At 51.8% G+C, this 21,427-nt stretch overlaps 2 protein-coding genes across 8 annotated transcripts in view; one reads left to right on the top strand and one right to left on the bottom strand.

The window, feature by feature from the left end:
• The window catches only part of LOC123345618 (killer cell lectin-like receptor subfamily F member 1), a 32,762-nt gene extending 27,834 nt beyond the window's left edge, over nucleotides 1-4,928 (top strand). For 3 of the 4 annotated variants that reach the window (XM_044982607.1, XM_044982608.1, XM_044982606.1), the window contains exons 3-7: nucleotides 215-310; nucleotides 711-860; nucleotides 2,354-2,508; nucleotides 3,896-4,008; nucleotides 4,393-4,928. In XM_044982607.1, coding sequence (XP_044838542.1) covers nucleotides 298-310; nucleotides 711-860; nucleotides 2,354-2,508; nucleotides 3,896-4,008; nucleotides 4,393-4,513 — 552 coding nt within the window. In that variant the 5' untranslated portion in view covers nucleotides 215-297 and the 3' untranslated portion in view covers nucleotides 4,514-4,928. Of the gene's footprint in view, nucleotides 1-129; nucleotides 311-710; nucleotides 861-2,353; nucleotides 2,509-3,895; nucleotides 4,009-4,392 lie in introns of those variants that run through there. The other variant, XM_044982605.1, reaches the window with a different exon arrangement.
• Nucleotides 309-21,338, bottom strand: LOC123345641 (C-type lectin domain family 2 member D-like). Of its 4 annotated transcripts, XR_006572827.1 has the most exons (8): nucleotides 21,292-21,338; nucleotides 19,714-19,909; nucleotides 17,099-17,215; nucleotides 11,005-11,186; nucleotides 10,208-10,311; nucleotides 9,870-9,993; nucleotides 3,949-4,425; nucleotides 309-1,655 (listed from the first exon to the last, which is right to left on the bottom strand). XR_006572827.1 is itself a non-coding variant. In XM_044982635.1 (7 exons), exons 2-6 carry the CDS (start codon nucleotides 19,790-19,792, stop codon nucleotides 9,876-9,878), a joined length of 600 nt encoding a protein of 199 aa, XP_044838570.1. In that variant the 5' UTR covers nucleotides 19,793-19,909; nucleotides 21,292-21,338; the 3' UTR covers nucleotides 309-1,655; nucleotides 9,870-9,875. The 4 variants fall into 4 exon arrangements, 3 of the variants coding, with proteins under 3 accessions (XP_044838570.1, XP_044838569.1, XP_044838568.1); XM_044982635.1 differs by lacking the exon at nucleotides 3,949-4,425; XM_044982634.1 differs by having other exon boundaries at nucleotides 309-4,425.
• Between the last annotated feature and the right edge of the window lie 89 nt (nucleotides 21,339-21,427).

Here is a 21,427-nt window from a genome sequence, read left to right on the forward strand (position 1 = left end):
TGTCATCACCTTTGCAGGATTTTGCTCTGTTCTGTCACAGGGGTGCCCTCAGAGTAACGTGGCCCTTAACTGACAGATTTAAAACTATTCCTGGTATTATGTGAGGAGGAACATAACCCCTATTGGAGCATGCTGCACAGGCTCCACGGGAAAGTCCATTATTATTTCTTGCATTATGTGCTGAAGATGTTTCACCAAACACTGCTTCTTACAGCTCACCAGGGTCCCTGCTGGCATCGGCTCGCTGCAGGGCTTGGAGCAGCTGGGATCCTCATCCTGCTGGGAGCTGTCATAGCAATGGGCATTTGGGGTAAGCAGTTCAAAATAAAGTTGCGCAAAATGCGGCACCCTGAAATTTCCCCTTCCCGCACACTTCTGATTCCAATGCTTTTGTGAATAATATCCTGGACTCTTCATCCTCATCACAAAGGGAACAATATCACATGAAGAAGGTAGTGTTAGAACTTGATACATGAGCCCCTGGTGATCCAGCTCTCACAACGTCACTGTACAGTGTGCACAGGGAAAAGTGGAAGACATCTTAAAATGTGTAATAAATGAGATTTTCTCTTTCAATGTCATGCTCTCTGTGTGTGTCCCAGTTCTGAATTTGATAGCTACAGTATGTAACGGTTTACTACACACACACTCATTCTCAGTTTGCTAATCCCTAAGTAGTAGTTGAAGTTCATGCTCATGCTGTTCTGAAGTTTCTCAGCTCAAAGGACGTCTGAATTCACTGGAGAACAACAGTACCAGGGAGAGAATCATCCATCAATCCAACTGCAGCACTGGCCTAAAAGATTTCCATTTCCAGTTGAAACAATTTGTGTGTGAATCATCTCACAGCAACTCAGCAGGTAACCTCAGCTCCTTCTCTCTCAGCACCTTCCTGTATTGTGGTGCCATCTAGTGGTCAGCTAGGGTAACCCAGTGCAGGACACAAGCCACTTCAATAACTACTTATAGCCTAGGGCAGCTGGTAGCGACTCCTATGTTTAGGGTCCCTAACGCTTCCATGGTAAAAGGGTCCTGTGGTATCTTTGAGGAGCTCTCACACGTCCATTGTTCGAAGCAACCTTTGAAATAGGGGGGTGAGAGGAGCCCTCAGGCCGGAGAAACATGTTTTCTTTGGCCCATGAAATTTCGTCCAGGTTTTGCTGAGATGGAAACATTGGAAGAGCCGCCATTTCCCACCTTGCTTGGGATCCTCAGGAAAACACTGCAGTGCAACAAAATAACAGTCAAAGTGCTGGGATCAGCTGCCACAGCCGCACACCCTGCACTGGGAGCTACCACAGCAGGTGGAGATGGAGGTGGGGAGGGGGTGAGAGCTGGGCCAGGCTCCCCCTCACCCAGCACATGGCCCCAGTGGTCTATCAACCCCTTGCTCCCAGGAACACCACATGGAGCAGAAGCTCCTCCTGGGGAGGGACAGAGAGCTGGCTGGGCTCCCTTTGACCACCCAGGCCTTTTCCCTGCCCCCATCCCCCAGGATAACAGACTTTTCCTGTAACCAGCAAGCGGAGTTGTTCCTGTTGATGGAGCGATAGTAGTGTGGTGTGATACTGAAGATCCAAGGTCCAAATGCTGCTGCTGATTCAGGATGGTGGAGTTGTTCCAGTTCCAGAATTGTTTTATATGTTTTTTAAAAACTAGGAAATTAAACACAATACTGCATTAAGAGAACAGGAAGGTTACAAAGCCAAGCTACGGAAAGTTAGGAAATGCCAGATTACCCGCACAACCTTAATTCAGCCCCCTTTGTGTGTGGTGCCTGATGATACGGTCTTTATTGCATGATTATCTACTATTTTTATCTCAGGACTGCTGCCTCATTCAGTGCACAGGCCTGTTTGGTTCCATGTCCATGATGGCTCCCGAAGCATTCAATGTACTGGATGACCTCACACACAGGCTGAATTACAGTTGCAAGGGCAAGCCATGAATGTGGCATTTCCAATGTTGACTTTGCAACCACAATAAAGTTCTTTTAACTCTTTTAATATGTAGTATTATCTACCCCAACTGGCATGCAGCCATCTCTAAGGGGAAATGTAATGGCTGTTTAGCAGTGCACAAGAACACTACAGTAGCTGAGGGGAGGAAGTGAAGGACTCCAGTGGAGCCTGACCTGCGTTAGCCGGTGCTATTTCAGGGCCGAGGTACTCACAGCTTCACCAATACCCCTCCCTCACGGCCTGTAGCACCTGCAGCGAGTGGAATGTTGGACCCGTCCTCAAACAAAGCCAAGTCATAGCTCTACTGGAAATGATGAGCCTGAAGGCCTGTGCATGAGTGTGATGCAGTTCAGAACCTTGAGCTCCATTAAACGTTTCCACTTCCCCTCCAGAGGGATCAGGGTGCAAGCTCTGCCCCCCAAACTGGCTGCTGCACAGGGACAAGTGCTACTGGGTGTCTAAAGAAAGAAATCCCTGGGACAAGAGCCGCGATGACTGTTCAAGGAGGAGCTCTCGGCTGCTGGTGATCCGGGACCAGGATGAGATGGTAAATAAAACTTGTCCTGGGGATATGAGCATCACTAGTAACAATTAATCCACAAAACCAATGTGGTGTGTGTCTGTCATGGTTGCTCTATATCAGGGGTGGCCAAACTTACTGACCTTCCAAGCCGCATACAACAATCTTGAGAAGTTCTAGAGCCAGAGTGCTCCTGCCGTAGGGTGACCAGACAGCAAGTGTGAAAAATTGGGACGGGTGTGTGTGTCTGTGTGTAATAGGAACCTATATAAGAAAATGACCCCCAAATCAAGACTGTCCCTATAAAATTGGGACATCCGGTCACTCTATCCTGCTGGGACTCACCCCTGCAAGGAGTGGGGGTGGGGGGTGTCTCAGGGCTTCAGCCCCACAGGAGGCACCTGACAAGGCTCAGGGCTTTGGCCCTGTGGGAGGCATCTGCCAGGGCTTGGGCCCTGGGCCCTGCAGGGGTGGGAGTCTCTGTCTTCAGCCCCATGGAAGGCACCTGCCTGGATTCAAGGCTTCAGCCCTGCTCCTGCTGAAGCCCTGAGCCCCAGGAGGTGCACCCTGCAGGATTATAGCCCTGAGACACACCCCCAGACACACACTCCATACTGGGCAGGAAGCCAGAGCTGAGGCACGAGGAGGCACGTGCCCCCCAGTTTTCCCCAGGGTTTGCTGGCCCCGCTCAGTCACATGGTGCTGCTGGGCCCAACTCCCTGCACTGGGAGCTGCAGCTGTGGGGAGAGGCAGCGATAAACAGCTGGGAGCTCCTCACGGCAGTTCCCAGCTGTTTGGCGTTGCCCCTCCATGCAGAGCTAACACCTGGGAGCTGCAGGGTGGGGGCACTGAGGGTAAGAGGTGGGACAGCTGGGGGTGGGCAGGGCTTGATTCAAGCTGTTGGGAGAGGGAACCTTTAAATTGTGCCGCCCCCACTCTTAGCAGGCACCAGTCGCCTGTAGCAAAAGCCCCTCCTAGCCCCACCACCCCACCGCAGGGCAGAAGCCCTGAGCTCCCCCCCAAGTCTGACAAGCAGAGAATGGGACTGGGAGGGGGCTCCGGGAGCCACAATTTAACTGTAACGAGATGCCTGTGGCTCACAAGCCATGGTTTGGCCACCCCTGTTCTACACATACTAAAAAGCAAGGAAATGAAAAGTTCAGGCCAGCAACAGCACATAACCTGTGCCCAGCCCCCCAGCGGTGACACCTCACCGACAGCATGACCCCCCCCCACCCCACACAGACTGTACCAAGGCCTTAATTCTGCCCCAGTCAGGACAGAAACGAAATAACTGGCCCACGGTCACAGAGGGAGTCTGGGGAATTGAACCCAGTTCCCAGAGTCTCTAGCTAGCACCTTAACCACTTTAACCCTCCTTCCCCATCACTTCATTCTTCCATGTCATTTACAGACATTCATACAAAATACTTCCAAAGATGCAAACCAGCTCTGGCTTGGACTCACTGTTGCATCCCCCGCGAGGAAATGGACTTGGGTGGACGGCTCCCTGTTCAATCCAACACTGTGAGTGTTTTTATCCTCTCAGTCCATGTAAGATGTGCAGCAGGGGGCACAGGCTACATATGGGTGCAAGCGATGTTAAGCGCTGGAACAGTCCTCTGCACAGAGAGATGAGTCCTGAGCCTCATTCAGTGGCTTCCACAGCAGTCGGGCTAATCCTGAGGGCCGGGTTTTCTAATATGGAAAAGTGTTTTCCAGAAATAGACCAAGGCCAACGAGCTGCTACTACAGGGATCATGCACTAGGAAGCGGTTTATCAACGAGGGCTCTGTAGGAACAATTCAGGTGTTAAGGAAGAAATTCGAGAGGTGTCAGAATGAGGCAAAGCTGCTAAAAATCTTGTTCAAAAATTCTACACAGTGATTGTTTGTTTGGTGTGTTTTCCAGGTTCAAGGTGGTGGCTCCTGCTGAAGGGAACAGCTGCGGGATGATAAAAGATGGGATTAATTTTGAAACCTGCGGTGCTGCATCTAAATGGATTTGTGAAAAAGACCCTCTCCAGCTATAGACAGACACATTATCTGTATTTTCTGTGTGTGAACGAGAAATCGTCTTTAGTTTCAATCTGTCCCATGAATGATGAATATTGAAGGGGAGTTTCGAAGGGAAAAATTGGGCTTGTGCCCTTCCCCCTCCCCCCTGCTTTTATAAGGTGGATAAAGACAGAACGACAGGCTTTTCTTGCATTTGAAATTCAGGTCCAGTCTGGGCTGGAATATTATAGTGAAGGGAGAACTAGTGAAGTGACATCACAAGTAGAGCTGTATCTCACAGGTGTGACATTCTGTATCTCAAGGGTACCCCATGTTCATCCTTATGATTGTGTGGTATCCACTGCAAAGTTTGTCATGTCGGGTGTCTTCGGCAGGTTCTTGATGCACTGAGCATTGTTGTTACAGTGATGTTATAGGTTGTAATTTCATGTATATAGTTATGAGGCTAAAAATGTGTCCTCGTGGCTTAAAACAAGCCCAGGCAAAACTCTCCAGGAGGGGCAGTTCACACCTCATCAGGCATGTATGGGACAAAGTCAGTCCAGCCTCACAGGAACAAAGGACACTGGCCTAGGCAGCAATAAAGGATCTGTTGGACTCTCCAGTGAGTCACCCCCCTTCCTTTGGGCAGTCTGGGACTATGAGGAGGTAATGCCCACCTGACCCTGAAGGGCGGTGGAGGGGGGTGTCCAAATCCAGGAGGGAAGAAAGAACATGATAAAAGGGAGAGACATTTGCCATGCTCCGCCTCTCTCTTCCACCTCTACCTATAGACACCGCCACCAAGTGACTGAAGGGGAGAGCCTGGCTGAAGGGCAGCCAGACAGCCTGTGGTGCGAAGCATCTAAGTTTGTTAGAGTATTGAAAGTGTTAAGATCAGCTTAGAATGCGTTTTGCTTTTATTTCATTTGACCAAATCCAACTTCTTGTGCTTTGACTTATAATTACTTAAAACCTATCTTTGTAGTGTGGCAAATTGCCGGTACTGTTATGCTGGGTCTCGTACTCTCTCTTCTTTGGGGAAGGTTCAGGGCACCGCTGCTTGCCTCTGAACCAGTATTTTTAATTACCCCACTAGTGTCCTTGAGGAGGGGAGGGGAGAGGGAGGGACCTGGGCCTGCCCTCTTCTCCAGGTCCCAACCCAGGGGCCCTGAGGTTAGTGGTGAACCACTTGAACTGGTGATTCCTTCCCATGGGCTACTTCCCTCTCCTGCCCTTCAGCTTGTGGAGGGGCTTCTTGCCTTCCTTCTACACAAGCCAGGTGCCCCTTACCTAGGGTTTTTGGACTTCTCAGCCCACCGCAGCACTCCTCCAAACTTTCCTTTTGCCTCTCTTCAAAACTGTTCTCTGCTTCAACTCCTTCAAACCGCTCCCTGCTCCAACCCCCACACTGTCTGGCTGAAGCAGGGGGTTTATATCATGTGACTGACTGCTGGTGCTCTAATTGGCTTCAGGTGCTCCAGTTAATCTATAGCAAACCTTCCTCCCCTTGCAGGGAATAAGGCTCCCTGCTAACACTCTCCTGCTGCATCACAGTAGTTAATAAATCTGATTCTTTGTGCTACCTGAAGCAGTGCGTTTGGTTTGAAGCCTGTCAGAGAATCCCCTTGGGATAACAAGCCTGGTACATATCAATTTCTTTGTTAAATTAACAAACTCATATAAAGTTGCAGTGTCCAGTGGTTATAACTGGACACTGCAAGACAGAGGTTCCTAGGGTTGTGTCTGGGACTGGAGATATTGGCTAGTGTCATTCGGTTGCACAATCCAAGCAACTTATATGCCAGAGGCTGTGCATGAACAGCCCGAGTGGGGGTTCTCATAGCAGAGCAGGGTAAGGCTGGCTCCCAGAGTCAAGGATTGGAGTGACCTAGCAGATCACCAGTCCAGATAACACCAGGGGAACATCACAGTGGTGCAGGAAGCAGGGTGAAATACACAGCTTGTTGTACTGAGCAAGATTTGCACTTCATACACTGGTGTAAAGATTTTACGTGAGGCTTTTAAGTGTGGTGGCTAAGGGACGTTAGGCGGAGGCTACCGATTTGTTATTTTGTGTTTGCTGATTTTGGGAAAGGGAAGTAGGAACAGAAAAGCAGGAAAATGGGTGGAAGTAGTTGCAAAGTTGGAGCTTTCTAGACGCAGTTTGCAGAAAGAGAGAGGAAGCACCACAGATTGTTATAACTGAAAGAATTGGAGATAAAGGAGAAATGCGAAGAAAGAGTGGAAGGAAAAAGAAAGAATAGAAAGAAAGAGCGAAAACACCAGCTGGACGTGTAGAGAAGCAGACCCAGAACCCACCAACCCCAGCGATTCCTATCACTCCATAAATCCACTATTGGGACCATCTATGTCCTGCATACAATGAGGCAGATGATATTGTTGAATATCTAACTACCTTTGAAAGGCTGTGTGCAGTGCATGAGACCCCTGATGCCAAGAGAGTTCCTACCCTGATTGCAAAATTAACTGCAAAGCTCTGAATGTATTCAATGAAATGCTCATTAATGAAGATTTAGACTACTGTAAATTTAAAAACACTGTTTTGCAAATGTTTCCGATTACCCCTGAAACATATAGAGTTAAATTTAGGAATCTTAAGAGGGATATTGGTAGAGTAATCAGGAAATGTGAACAGACTGAAAGATTTGATGGGAAAATGGGTGAGGGGTAAAGGTGTTACAAGCTTTGAGGGAATGTTGGATCTTGTTGCTCAAGAGCATTTCCTAGGCATATGTAAGGCTGATGTAAAGCAGTGTCTGTGGATGAGATGGCATCTCTTGCTGATGTCTTTGAGCAGACCCAGGCATCAATTGAAAACAAACCCCCTGAAAGAGGTGTTTAAAGCTGGTGGGAAAGGAAGATCCCATTTTATCCCTTGCAAGAGGGAGGGAGGCTGGGCACCCAAATCTCCAAAATCACTTCTCTAAACCTCATCCCAAATCTCCTGTAAAAGTAGAGAAGCCCAAAAGGTGCTATCAGTGTAATTTCACTGATCACCTGAGGAATAAATGCCCTGTGCTATGAGGAAGCAGGCAAACAATAGCTTGTTAGTGCTTCTTTGAGTGCTTGCTCATATTGATTCCAATTAGGTGTGTGCGCACCGCATACACCATCGTTGGGAAATTTTTACCCTAGTAACACTCGGTGGGTCAGCTCAAGCACCTCCTAGAGTGGCGCCTTCATGGCACCGGATATATGCCCCAGCCAACCCAGTGCCCCCTCAGTTCCTTCTTACCGCCTGTGGCGGTCGTTGGAACTGTGGAACACAGCTTAGCTGATCTCCACTCTCCCTAGCATTCACTTTAGTACCTATTAATAGTTTCTGATTAGTTGTTAATAGTTAGTTATAGTTGTTAAGTTACTTAGAATAGTTAGATTTAATTTACTTAGTAGGGGGGAAACAGGGTCTTCTCCCCTCTCCCGGTACCCAGGCCCATGCCTGGGTCTCCAGGCTTCAAACCCTGCTCAGCTTGCCAAAAGCTGATGCCAACGGGAGACCTCCATGACTCTTGCCTGATGTGTCTGGGGGAATCCCACGAAGCAGACAAGTGCCGCATTTGCAAAGTCTTCGGAGCAGGACTTTAGACTGAAGCAGCTCCTTATGGAGGCAGCACTTAGCCCCTTCCCTTCCTCTGCGCGCCGAGACTCGGCACCGTTGTCTTCAGTGCAGAGTGCCCCTGTGGCACCGACTGGTCCGGCACCGTGTTCGGACTCTGCTAAAGACTCGCGGCGCCAGATCTCCCCGGCACCTCCACCACTACAGTGCTGGTCCCTATCTCCGAGCCAGAAGAAACAGCAGCCCAAGCAGGTGCCGTCCACTTCATGTTTGTTGGTTTGACAGCCACCGACGCTTCCCACACTGCAGTTGGAGCTGCGTCCATTGCCGGAGCACATAGGACATATAACAGCTCCTGCACTGTTGACTCTGGTGCTGCAAGAGCCGTCGAGTCCGGTGCATGTAAGCTCCCCGGTGCACACCGCAGTCGACCTGAGACTACCCTCCACACCAGAGACCTTTTCAACAGTGCGGGACTTGATCGCGTTCACAGATCTGACTCCTCTGCAGCTGGCAGCACCTCTGGCACAGATGGTGCTGTCGAAGGGAAAGCCGTCCCAAATGCGACCACCGTCGCCGAGTGAAGGATGGCACCCACCATGGTGTCGCTTGCAGTCCTGGCACCGATCTCGTTCTTGGCGCCAGTCATACTCACACCACCACTCTGGCTTGCAGAAATCCGAATCACATTACGGCCGATACCAATCAGATCCCTGGCACTGGTCAGAGCGGCACTCGACCCAGAGGCAATCCCAGCGCCGATCTCGCCGGAGGTCACCATCGAGATCCAGATCAGGCTCCCAGTACCGATACGAGCGCAGGCACTGATCGACATCTCGGTACCATTCTGCCTCACGCCACCAGTCCCCGGCACCATACAGCACCGGGGTACTCAGCGCTGATGCGTACAGCACCGCCTTGGCCATCTCGCTCCGCCTCTGCGTCGTCGCGCTCACAAGGGTAGGGGCATTGGAAGTGTTAAGATCAGCTTAGAATGTGTTTTGCTTTTATTTCATTTGACCAAATCCGACTTCTTGTGCTTTGATTTATAATCACTTAAAACCTCTCTTTGTAATTAATAAATCTGTTTATTTGTTCTACCTGAAGCAGTGTGTTTGGTTTGAAGCATGTCAGATAACATGGGATAACAAGCCTTGTACATATCCTGAGAGAGGACATTATAGCAGTTTTCAGGTATCTAAAACGGTGTCATAAGAAAGAGGGAGAAAACTTGTTCACCTTCGGCTCTAAGGATAGAACAAGAAGCAATGGACTTAAATTGCAGCAAGTGAGGTTTAGGTTGGACATTAGGAAAAAGTTCCTGTCAGGGCACTGGAATAAATTGTCTTGGGAGGTTGTGGAATCTCCATCTCTGGAGATATTTAAGAGTGGGTTAGATAAATGTCTATCAGGGATGGTCTAGACAGTATTTGGTCCTGCCATGAGGGTAGGGGACGGATTCGATGACCTCTCAAGGTCCCTTCCAGTCCTAGAATCTATGAATATCAATTGCTTTGTTAAATTGACAAACTCATGTAAGCCTGCAGCCTCCAGCATGCATAACTGGACACTGCAAGACAGAGGTTCCTAGGGTTGTGTCTGGGACTGGAGATATTGGCTAGTGTCATTCGGTTGCACAAGCCAAGTATTAGGATAATTGACAACTAGGACCAGATAAAACCCTGGAGGCAGACTAAGAAACAAGGAACCAGACTGTAGCATGTAGGGCCATGGAGGAGATGAGAACCAGCCTTTGCCACGTCTGGTCTGCGAGTCCATTGAGTGTACAAGTCTCCTCCCACTACACACGCCTCTTCCTACGTAGGGGCATCAGGTCTACTGCAGATCTGATTTCTTGGTGTGCTGCAGCTGGAGCTGCTGACTGTGAGGTCTTCGTCCAGGTACGCACAATCTGCTGCTCCTTGTATTTTAAACCTGTAACCCAGAAGAAATTGAAGCTAGAGTCAGTGTGTGACAGGCACAGACCGGGGGTGACACCCCAACTCTGGGAGGGGAGCTGCACTCACAGCCCCTCCGGATCCCCCTCCCTACACCAGCCCCAGGCCCTACTCCCGTCAGGAGGGGACGTTAAAGCAGCCAGTGGGGCATTTCCATTGCCTCTGACCAACGCAGCGCAAAAGAGACTCACCGATGGTCAAACTCGGTCCCGTTGACCCACTTCCAGACCTGGCCCGTGTCCTTCCGGAGGCCGATCCAGTGGTCCAGTCTGCCTTTGTATGGCAGCAGGGAACCCTTAGAAACCCAATAAACGTAATCAGCTGTGTTAGACCCTGACTCTGCTGCTCCCCACCTTGGGCTGCAGGGGATTTCTAGAGGCCTCTTCCATGGTTCTTGGGTGAAGGGATCAGATAAGTATTAACCCTTCACCGTCCCCCCTCCTCTTTTTTGGGGCTGTGGCACCTACTGGCTGAAGCAGGAACTGAGCTGTAAGGTCACTGTCTGCCCAGCAGCCCCTTCTCAGAGCACAGCAGGGCCAGGAGGGAGAGGGAGCTGCAGGGGGAGGGCAGACAGACCCCTGCCACCAGGGCAGGGCACCTGAGGGGAGCAGGCACACAACAGGCCTCACCTTCAGCTGGATTCCCCCCTCCCCACCCCCGCGGGAACCCTGCAGCTGGGCTGAGCTGAGGGGGCAGGTTCTCACCCCCTCCAGCCCCCAGGCAGCGCACTGGATGGGAGCTGACTGAGCTGGCCCAGCTCTGCACAGGGCGAGTCTCCCTCTGGGGCTCTGGCAGATGCAGGGTCGAGGTGGCTGGAGCCCCAGGTCCAGGATTCAGCTGCCAGAACCGCACTGACTCTGGCTGCCCAGCCTGGGAGGCACCCAGGCTCCTCTCTGCCCTACAGGGGCTGAGCCCAGCCTGACTCCAGCCCTGTCTGTGGTGCCAGCGATCGCTGGGCTTGGCACAAAGCATCTAACTGGCTTCTCACCAGCTCCTGCAGATTATCAACCCCAGCCAGGGAGGCAGCGTGTGACGAGCAGAAGCTCTGGCTGTAGGTCCAATTCCTTGGAGCATTAGAAAAATAGTAGAATTTCCCCTTGATCCCGATCCAGCCGTCTGGGCACCGAGAGGCAGCAGGGGGGAACGGAGAAGAGCGCTTAGATTTTTCCACTAAAAAAATAAAAGAGAGAGAGAGAGAGCGCGCACCCAGGGTGAGAGATTGTCCCTTCTCTAGTCCCTGTGGAGAACAAGCAGCAACAGAAACGCAGCAATTGCCAGACTGGATCAGACTAGTGGGGTAGGCGGCTGATCTGAGAGCAGCCAGCACTACCTGCTTCAGAGGGAGGGCAATGCACCCCCTAGTGGGCAGTGGTGGGGTAGCCGGCCCCAGAGAACATTTCCCCCAAATGCAGTTAGCAGGTGGCTAGGCCCCAAAGCAGGAAGGTTCATATTTAGGGAGACCAGATGTCCCGATTTTATAGGGACAGTCCTAATTTTGGGGGCTTTTTCTTATATAGGCACCTATTACCCCTCACCCCATCCCAATTTTATACACTTGCTATCTGGTCACACTATTCATATTCCTTCAGTTTGTATCTTGATTCAGAGAGAATAACCTGCCCAGAGGGGTCAGGAGGACACTCCTCTCCATCAGTGGCTGGCTCACGGCCTGAAGCAGGAGAGTTCATACCCCCTAGACACTGAACCCTCTCCAGGGTAACTCTGGATGGTCTCATTATCCACATCAAGGGCCAGTCCTTTTATGAATCCTGCTGAGCTCAGTAACATCTTGTGGCAGCGATTTACCTTGGGCACAAAGCTGCTAGTTACATATTCAATGCAACAGGAGACAGAGAAATAAGTCAATCAATTCCATGGAATGGCCACTAGGGGGAAATCAGACACCAATGAGTGGGAGTGACCTGCTGGATTTTCTTGCTCCCAAAGACCATTTCAGTCTTAAATCTACTAGAATTCTTTGAGGGTCAACAAGCATGTGGACAAGGGGGATCCAGTGGATATAGTGTACTTAGATTTTCAGAAAGTCCTTGACAAGGTCCCTCACCAAAGGCTGTTAAGCAACATAAACTGTCACGGGATAAGAGGGAAGGTTCTCTCACAGATTGGTAACTGGTTAAAAGATAGGAATGTTTTGGAAAAAGGGGTAAACAGTGAGGTGGCAAAATCTGCAGATGATACAAAATTACTCAAGATTAGGGTGACCAGATAGCAACTGTGAAAAAATGGGATGTAATAGGCGGGGTAATAGGCGCCTATATAAAAAAAAAAGTCCCCAAAAGCGGGACTGTCCCTTTAAAAACAGGACATCTGGTTGCCCTACTCAAGATAGTTAAGTCCAAATCTGACTGCGCAGAGTTACAATGGGATGTCACAAAACTGGGTGACTAGGCAACAAAATGGCAGATGAAATTCAATGTTGATAAATGCAAAGTAATGCACATTGGAAAACATAATCCCAACTATGCATATAAAATGATGGGTCTAAATGAGCTGTTACCATTCAAGAAAGATCTTGGAGTCATTGCGGATAGTTCTCTGAAAACATCCATTCAATGTGCAGCGACAGTCAAAAAAAGCTAACTGTGTTGGAAATCATTAGGAAAGAGATAGATAAGACAGAAAATATCATATTGCCTCTATAAATCCATGGTACGCCCACATCTTGAATACTGTGTGCAGATCTGGTTGTCCCATCTCAAAAAAGATATGCTGGAACTTAAGGTTCAGAAAAGGGCAACAAAAATGATTAAAGGTATAGAAGTTTCCATATGAGGAGAGATTAAGAAGACTGGGACTTTTCAGCTTGGAAAAGAGATGATTAAGGGGGGAGGTATGATAGAAGTTTATAAAATCATTACTGGTATGGAGAAAGTAAATGAAGTGTTATTTACTCCTTTACACAAGAATGAGGGGTCACCAAATAAATTAATAGGCAGCAGGTTTAAAACAAATAAAAAGGAAGTTGTTCTTCACACAGCGCACAGTCAACTTGTGGAACTCTTTGCCTGAGGATGTAGTAAAGGCCAAGACACTAATAGGGTTCAAAAAAGAACTAGATAAGTTCATGGAGTACAGGTCCCTCAATGGCTATTAGCCAGGACGGGCAGGGATGATGTCTCTAGCCTGTGTTTGCCAGAGGCTAGGAACAGACAACAGGGGATGGATCACTTGATGATTCCCTGTTCTGTTCATTCCCTCTGGGGCACCTGGCATTGGCCACTGTCAGAAGACAGGATACTGGGCTAGATGGATCTTTGGTCTGACCCAGCATGGCCATTCTTATGTTGATTCAGGTTTTTTCCTCCAGGTAAAGAATACTCTTGGGGGAATCCTGTGCCACTGCCTGCTCACAGAATTCTTCACTTCCCTGCAGAAAAATGACTGTCTGATGGGGAGGCAAAGGGAAGCTGTAAGAGCGGTCACGTGCCCCTCCCCAGCAGCGCAGGGGTGTTACTTTGGGCACACGGAGCAGGAGTCAGAGAGGGAAATTGTCAGGAGGGCTGAAGAGGACTGGAGACAGCCCGGCTGGAGGCTCCTACCCTGTGTTGGGCTCAGCTCCTTTTCCCCTGCAAGGAGCTGCCAGGACTGGGTCATACGTGCCCCAGAAACCGCCCCCAGCTGCAGGAAGCTCGGCACCCCCCATGCTTAGTGCCCCCATTGCTCTCAGCTGTAGGGGGAGGGGTCACTGTACATGTAGCTGCTCCCCCATCTGCCCAACCCGTGTGAGTCCAGACTCCTCCCACATCCAGACCATCCCTGCTGAGCCTCACTGCCCCGCCTTGCACCCAGAACCCTCCCACCAAGACCCCCGGACTCAGAACCCCCACTCTGCTGAGCCCCACCCCTCCTGCCTCTGGACCCCCCGCACCTTCACCCCACTGAGCCCTAACCAGCTGCACCCGGACCCCCATCCCGCCAGCCCCACTCCTCCAGCAACCGGACAACCCTGCTAAGCCCCCCACACCAAGCCTGATCACCTTTACCTGGACCTCCCACCCAGAGTCCCATTGCCCCTGCACCCAGAACACCCCCAACGAGCCTCTGTGCATCCAGCTCCCCCCCCCACACACACACACAGACCCCCCTGCACCCAGATTGACCCACACAGAACCCTCACCCCACACCTGGATCCCCCACATTAGGCTGTTCCACACTTGAATCCTGCCAGGCTGAGCCTTCTGTCCTCACCTGGTGCTCCTGACACAGAGGGGCAGGGCCCCAGGGTGTTTCTGGGACAGGCCAGGCCCTTGCGCTGTGTCAGCGTCGGGTGCAGCCTCACCACTGAGTCCCTTGTCCTGGGGTGTGGGGGGCTGCAGGGATCTCCCACCTCCGTGCAGCCAGTGGCCTGGGCTCCCCACTGCCCTGCTGGAGACTCCACATTTATTTACAAAATTTGCAGAATTTTAAAATATTGTCAGAATTTTTAATTTGTTGGCGCAGCATTCCCTTCCGAGTGCAAGCAGCAGGGAGAGGGTTAAACAAAACCACTTGAAGTTCCTCCCTGAAACTTAACCCCTTCACTGCAAAGAAAGTCACCTCTGAGCAATCCCTGGAAACGTTTAGAGTTCTTGGGTTGGGGGAAGGGGTTTGACTCAGATCTTTGCAGCTACTTCTGCATGAGTCAAAGGGCAGGTTTCTGGTTTAACACTTTTTTTATATAATCCATGAGGAAGAGGAACTATGTGAGGATCTGGGGAAACATGAGGAAGTTATTTGGCCTGGTGGGACACATCCTGATGGAATCTCAACCCAGCACATTTATTTGCGTTCATTTTAAGATACATGGTGGTAGTCCCAGACGCCAACCAGGTCACAGCCCCCACCGTGCTAGGTGATGGACAAGGTGTGCAGAGAAGGGAACAAGACAGGTGGGAGCAAGGGAAGGGTATGCCCAGCCCATCCATTCCCTTACAGCCTGGTTAACTGCACTTTCATGTGCGACTACAGAAGGTGTGAGCACATCTATGGAGCAGGGACCCTCAGTCCAGCAGGCAGCGCAGAGCAAATATTGAGTGTGTCACTTCTGTTACTGATTTTGTGGGAGCAGGTGCATTAGGCAGAGGCACAAGCAGAGAAGCTACCAGACCTGCTGGGCCCCAGCCAATGCCGCCTTGAAGACGAGGGGCCCTCAGATCCATTCAGTTCTGACAGCACCTCTGAGCGGGTTTCCTTCCTCACTCATCTCATATCAAAGCATCAGATCCCCTGGAATCTGCAGCCTGACCCCAGAGCGCCCTACACTGGAGTGGGATGTGGGAGCAGTGAGCACCCCTTGTAATAACCCCAGCAAGCACCACTCTGACGCCACTCCCAGCTTTTAGATCCTCCTGCACCCCACTGATCCCCTGCAGCAATGTGTGGGGCTGTACATTAGAGTGAGGCTCACACTGAATGGAACTAGTTTGTAATCGCACATACTGGACACTGGCCAAGTTTAACGTCCCTGGGGAGCCTTCCCTTTGGAGATCCCTGAGCCCGGGGTTAAATTCTCTGCAACACCACTGCAGGGATGGGGGCTCCCCACCCCCCAGCACCTCCCCACAGCTGAATAAAGCTCGTCCCAGCGATGCTATAGCCCCTGCCGGTAACCTCAGAGCACTGAGCTGCAGTCAAGTTACAGTGAAGCTTAGACACAGGATCCGTGTCAGTCCATCGCCCCAAACGAGCATGAAGAGAATCCCTGAGTATAAAAAAGCAGCAACAGAGGGGGGTTGGAATACAGAAAAGAGTGACTATCTTGTGTTCACTGCCCCGGACAACAGGGGCTCAGGAGATCTGGATTCAATTCCAAGCTCTGCCAGACTCCCTGCTTGACCCAGGGCGAGTCCCTGAGGCCGGATCCACAAAGGGACTGTGGCATTTGACGTCCAGCATCACAACACCAAACTTTTACGCATCAAGGAAACCCCTGGGACAACAACGGGACCCACAGGGCCTGAGCTGGGTGCCCGGGTGCCCCACGCAGTGAATGGGGGGAGGGGGGGGGGGGGCTAAGAACGGGATCCACAACATCCAGCTCGCTAGACAGGGGCTGCCCAAACCAGCCAATAGGAGACAGTGACAAGGCCTGTGCCCTCCGCCCCGCCCCTCTCAGAGCTCAGCACCTCAGCCCTGGCTGCAGGGAGGGGCCCAGCCCTGCTAACAACCTGCAGTGCGGACCCCCCCGCCCTGGAGTCAGGTACCTACGTCACTTCTTGTGAAAGCGGGTGACGCAAGTGCCTAAATCCACTGAAAATGGCTGAGGGGGGGAGAAGACGACCTCGCAGACACCCTAACCAGTGAGTTAAAGGTTTCTAACCCTGGATGTGGGAGACCCTGCTTCAGTCCCCCTCTCCCTGCTGAGCAGGGATTTGAGAGCAGGGGGCTCCCACCTCTCAGGTGGATGCCCTAATCACGAGATTACAGAGGGATTCTAACTCTCTGGCCCTGTCTCACCTCAGAAAGAGGCGGGACCGGAACCAGGGTCTCTCACATCCCAGGGAAGGGCCCTAACCACTGGGGCAGGGTTAAGGGTGGGGTGGTCTCCTTGTCCTCCACCTGTTTCACAGAGGCCGGCAGCCTAAGCACACCTGCCAGATCCCGCCCCACGGGTACGACAGGCCTCTGGGTGCCGAGAGCCAAGCAGCAGCACACGCCTGGAGGCAGAACATGAAGCGCTGAGGGAACTTCTACAGCAAAAGTGTCGTCCCCAGCTGAGCTCAGGCGCCCCCAGGTTCAGCGGCAGCCGGGCAGGGGGTTGGCAGATCACAGGGTGCCTGAAATGGGAACTTCAGGCCTTTAGTGCCCTTTGTGGAACTGGGCCACGGTGCCTTGGCTCCCCCGCCACAAAACAAGGACAAGGACACATCCCTACCTCACAGGGGTGTGAGGAGAAATCCACTGGTGTCTGTGATACTCTCAGGTACCACAGTGATGGGGGGAGGCATGAAAGAACCTAGAGAGACTCCTGACTGCTAAAGCAGAGAGGCCAGGGAGAGGGGACCTGAAGCTGAGTCATGAAGGGAAAAAGTCCCCCACGGTCAGAGACTGAATCATCAGTGGGTGGGACCATGGGAACTTACCTCCCAAAGCTGCTGCCAAAGCAATGATGATCACCACCAAGACCCCGACAATGGCAATGAATGCAGCTCGGCCTTTAGATACAGCAGCTTTCCTGAAGTTGTCGTTAGCTGGATCATCTGGAAGATAAAAACCTGCTAATGTTCCTGGGGCTACGGAGATCAGAATTATTTGCCATGAGGCTCTGATCTGACACACACCAGATATTTATTTTGTCGTAAATGGTTCTGTCCCAGCTCTGGACACAAATATTAACTTGAACTCCCATCCAGACTGCGAAGGAGAACATCACTCCCCAAATCACCACTGTGTGGTTAATTAGTTCAATTAATCCCCAGAAGGGACCCTGCAGATATCAGAGGGATTCAGATATCAGAGGGTGGAGGATGATCAAGGGCCTGGAAAATCCATGACAAGAGTCTGAGGAAATGCCTGGGATTGTTCGCCATGGAGAGGAGGTGAATGAGAGGGGACAGGATAAACAGTCTATGCAATAACAGATAGGACAGATGGCAGACTGGGAGCTTTTGTTGGTAAAGCTGTGGGCAGTCCCTGCACACCCCCTTGTGGACTGGTGTGGCACTGTGTGTGCACCCCTCCTTAATTTCCCTTGATTGACAGCAGTACATTTGTTTTAAAAGCCCAAGGCAAGGAGAAGCCAACACTCAGTGGTGAGCTGCAGCCGGTTCGCACCAGTTCGCTAGAACCGGTTGTTAAATTTAGAAGCCCGTTTAGAACCCGGTTGTTCCTGGAGGGACAACTAGTTCCAAAAGGGCTTTTAAATTTAACAAAAGCTCTAGCAGCTCCCTGCCCTTCCCCCGGCCCCAGCTCACCTCACTCCGCCTCCTCTTCTGAAGCTTCTCGGGCTTCTCCTCCCCCTCCCCAGCTTCCCGTGAATCAGCTGTTCACACGGGAAGGCTGAGAAGAAAGCAGAGGCTTCCACCAGGTGAGCTGGGGCTGGGGGGTCGGGGCGCCAGCGGGAGGAGGGCTCCTGATGAGGTCGCAGCCAGACCCTGGGGCCCAGCGGTGTGGCTCCTGCCCGGCCCCCGGGTCCGGCCCCAACCGGGCAGCTCCTGTCCCAGCCCCAGCCCAGCTGGGCCCCCACCTCCAGGCAGCACGGTAAGGGAGCAGGGAGCGGGTGTTGGAAGAGGGCAGGGGAGTTGGGGGGTGGATTAGTGTCGGAGCAGTCAGAGGGCAGGGAACAGGGGGATTGAACGGGGCCAAGGGTCCCGGGGGGGCAGTCAGGAAGGAGCAGGGGTTGGATGGGGCGGTGGGGGGCAGTTAGGGGTAGGGATTCCAGGGACAGTCAGGGGACAGAGAGAAGGGGTGGTTGGATGGGGTACGGGTCCCGGGGTGCCATCAGGAATGAGAGAAGGGGTTGGATGGGGTGGCAAGGGGCAGTCAGGGGACAGGGAAGGGGGGTGGATAGGGCACAGGTCCCGGGGGGGGGGCTGTCAAGGAACATTGGGGGGTTGGATGGGGCAGGAGTCCCCGGGGGGGGCATGACCCCCTCATGGGATGAGGAGGAGGGAACCGGTTGTTAATATTTTGGCAGCTCATCACTGCCAACACTAATTAACAAAACAGCTTGTCCCCTTTTAATAAGGCTTCAGGACAGGAGCAATTTCAACAAACAGTTCATATGGTCCTCACCTCAGGACCCTGGGTCAGGGATCCCAAAGTTAACGTCCATCAAACCAAGTCTCAGGCTGATTAGGTTGGTCTCCTAGAGCCTGCGAGAAACTACCACCACTTGCTGCAGCCTGCCTGGCTTCTAACTCCCCTCTCTCTTTCAGCTCCCTCTTCCTCTTCAGATAGCCCAGGCCTATGGTGGGGCAGGGCCGCCTTGATTACACCTGTGCCAGATGTAGCCTCCTGCCTGTCCCTTAAAGGGACAGTTATCCCCTTCCCATTGTTCTCCTTGTCTCATAACACAAGAACAAGGGGGTGTTCAATGAGATTAAAAAGGTGGGAAAGGGACTATTTTTTCCAGCCAATGTATAATTAAACTGTGGAATTCACTGCCACAGGAAATTGGTAAAAATAATTTAGGAAAGTTAAAAAAGGGATTGAGCATTTATATGGTTAACATGAATATCCAGAGTTGTCATAATTAACAACCAAAGGTTGGCAGGAACTTTGGAAGAGCCTCCTCCATCCCAGGGAGAGTAAATCCAGGGAACCCCTGCTGGAGTTCAATCTTAGCAAATCCTCTTCCCTAGCACCCAGAGACACATCTGAGGGCATGATAAATTCACTGGCACAACACAAATGAATGTGCTGTGGCCACACCCGCTCTACACCCGCTCCTTGCCGTGCATGAAGGCAGGGCTCTGCATGTGTTACAAGTGCAAACACCTCAACTCACACACTAGAAGGACAAACAACCAGAAAGAAAGAGCAGTGAAAGTAGCGACCCAGGGAGACGTGAGCCAAACATTTTCAGAAGGATAGAACACGTACAGTCCTAAAAACCATACATGCAACTGCCACACAAGAGAGCACGTGCAGCACAAGCTGAGACCATTGGAGCAATCCAGCCTCTGCTGCATGGGGCGGGGGGAGGAGATGCAGCATCTCTCTCCAGCCTGTTCCTAGGCAGGGAAGCTCCAGTTACCTGGTTCTCCTCTACTCTTCAAGTCTATGGAGCTGTTAAGAGGCTGTTCAGAGGGATCTGCTTCTGCTCCCTCCAGCATCTCTCCTCTCAGGGAGGCAGCAGTGGGTGCTGGACTCTGATCAACTCGGAGCCAGCTGAAAGAGATGGCTCTACGCAGCCATGGCAGAGTCAGCTCCAGTCCCAGGTGACCTAGAATCTGCAATGACAGAGTCAGGACAGCATAAGGGTCAGTGGGTTTGTTTGTGGTGCCCCATCCGCCATTCATCAGAACAAAAGTCCAGAGTATGAATAGTGCAGTAACCAACCCCCTCCTGTGTCATCAGGCCCCTCATTGAAGATTCCCCATTTCCTCTCACTCCTCAATTGGGAGTTGGGCAGGAGAGGGACACATGGACGCTGGGTGTAGTGTGAAGGCAGGGATGTGCACATGTCTTTTTTATCTGGAGTGTACTAGGAACAGAATGCAGAACTGCGCTGGCACTGGCAACTCTGGGAAGTTGGGGGTGGGGGAGACACCTAGAGAACTTTTACTCTCATAAACTTAGGTGCCAAGGGAGTTTAGGGGGGCTATTAGGTTCGTCCGAAGCTTTGTGGATTGCAGCAGAGCCAAAACTGGGATTTAGGCATCTAAGTACTTTTGCTGATCCCACCCATGGTGACTAAAAACAATCAGTTCATTTTACTAACTACAGGTAATTGTTACCTTGTTATGTATTTATATCATCATAGCATCCAGGAACCCTGGTCTTGGCCAGGACACATGACTTTACATAATCAGTTTTAAACACAAAGCATGTTTTGATAAGGGAAAAAAGGTTATGTATCCAGCATATTTAAGATATTTTTATTTAAAAATTTTAAATGCTGAATTTTCAAATGTAATTTAATTCTGAGTTCCATCCAAATAAAGTTTGACAAAAAATCAGCCTCCCTTTAGGAAAAGTGACTAAACAGTAAAAATGCCAAACTAGATGAAAACTGGCAGTTTAAGTGGCGGTACCTGCTTGCTGCTTGAAATCACGCTGAACAATTTATCCCTCCCACCCATATACTGACAGCTCTGAGGGGTGGGGATCTGGATGGGGGGGGTCACTTCCCCCCTGCACTGACACCACTGGAAGGGGCCCGGGGGGGGGGCGCTGCATAGGGCTTGGAGGGGCATCAGCCCCACCCTGCACTGACAGCTCTGGGGGCCAGGGACAGGAGAGGGCTCTGCATTGGGGTGGGGTGGGGGTTGGGCAGGGTGGCGCGTTATGTTTGGGCACCTGGTTACGTATCCCCCCCCGGCTAGATCTGGACGTGCTGCCCCGGGCTGAGCTCCCCACGACAGCAGCGCAGGTCGCTGGGCCGGGCCCATGTTCCTCCGCGGGCGGCTGCCGGTGGTTCCCCTCCCGCACCCAGGGCCGCCATCGCTCCGGAAGTCCCGGCGCTCAGCGCAGCACCTACTTCTGCTTTTCTCCTCCTCTGCTGCCTCCCTCCCTCTCCCACTGCCCCCGTGATGTGTGGGGGCAACAGCCCCGCCCCCCTCCAGCCAGCGCGCCCCTGACCCGGCTCGGAGACGCGCCGCCCGGCCCTCACCTGAGACCCGAGACCTGGCAGCCCCGGAGCCAAGCGCGGGGCCCCCAAGGCAGTGACCCGCCCCAAAGCGAGGCCAGACTCTGCCGCCCCTTCTGATTGGCTCAGCTCTGACCAGGGGCGGCACCAGGACCCAGCA

This window comes from Mauremys mutica, chromosome 12, assembly GCF_020497125.1.
Source record: "Mauremys mutica isolate MM-2020 ecotype Southern chromosome 12, ASM2049712v1, whole genome shotgun sequence".
Classification (NCBI taxonomy): domain Eukaryota; kingdom Metazoa; phylum Chordata; order Testudines; family Geoemydidae; genus Mauremys; species Mauremys mutica.

Excerpts from the sequence above, each read along its gene's own strand:
- LOC123345641 (XM_044982635.1), bottom strand. The coding sequence starts at position 19,792 with ATGCTGGAGGGAGCAGAAGCAGATCCCTCTGAACAGCCTCTTAACAGC. Across the intron at positions 17,216-19,713 it reads GAAGAGTAGAGGAGAACCAG|ATGATCCAGCTAACGACAAC; the intron begins GTAACTGGAGCT and ends TTTATCTTCCAG. Across the intron at positions 9,994-10,207 it reads GGGACCGAGTTTGACCATCG|GTTTAAAATACAAGGAGCAG; the intron begins GTGAGTCTCTTT and ends TCTGGGTTACAG.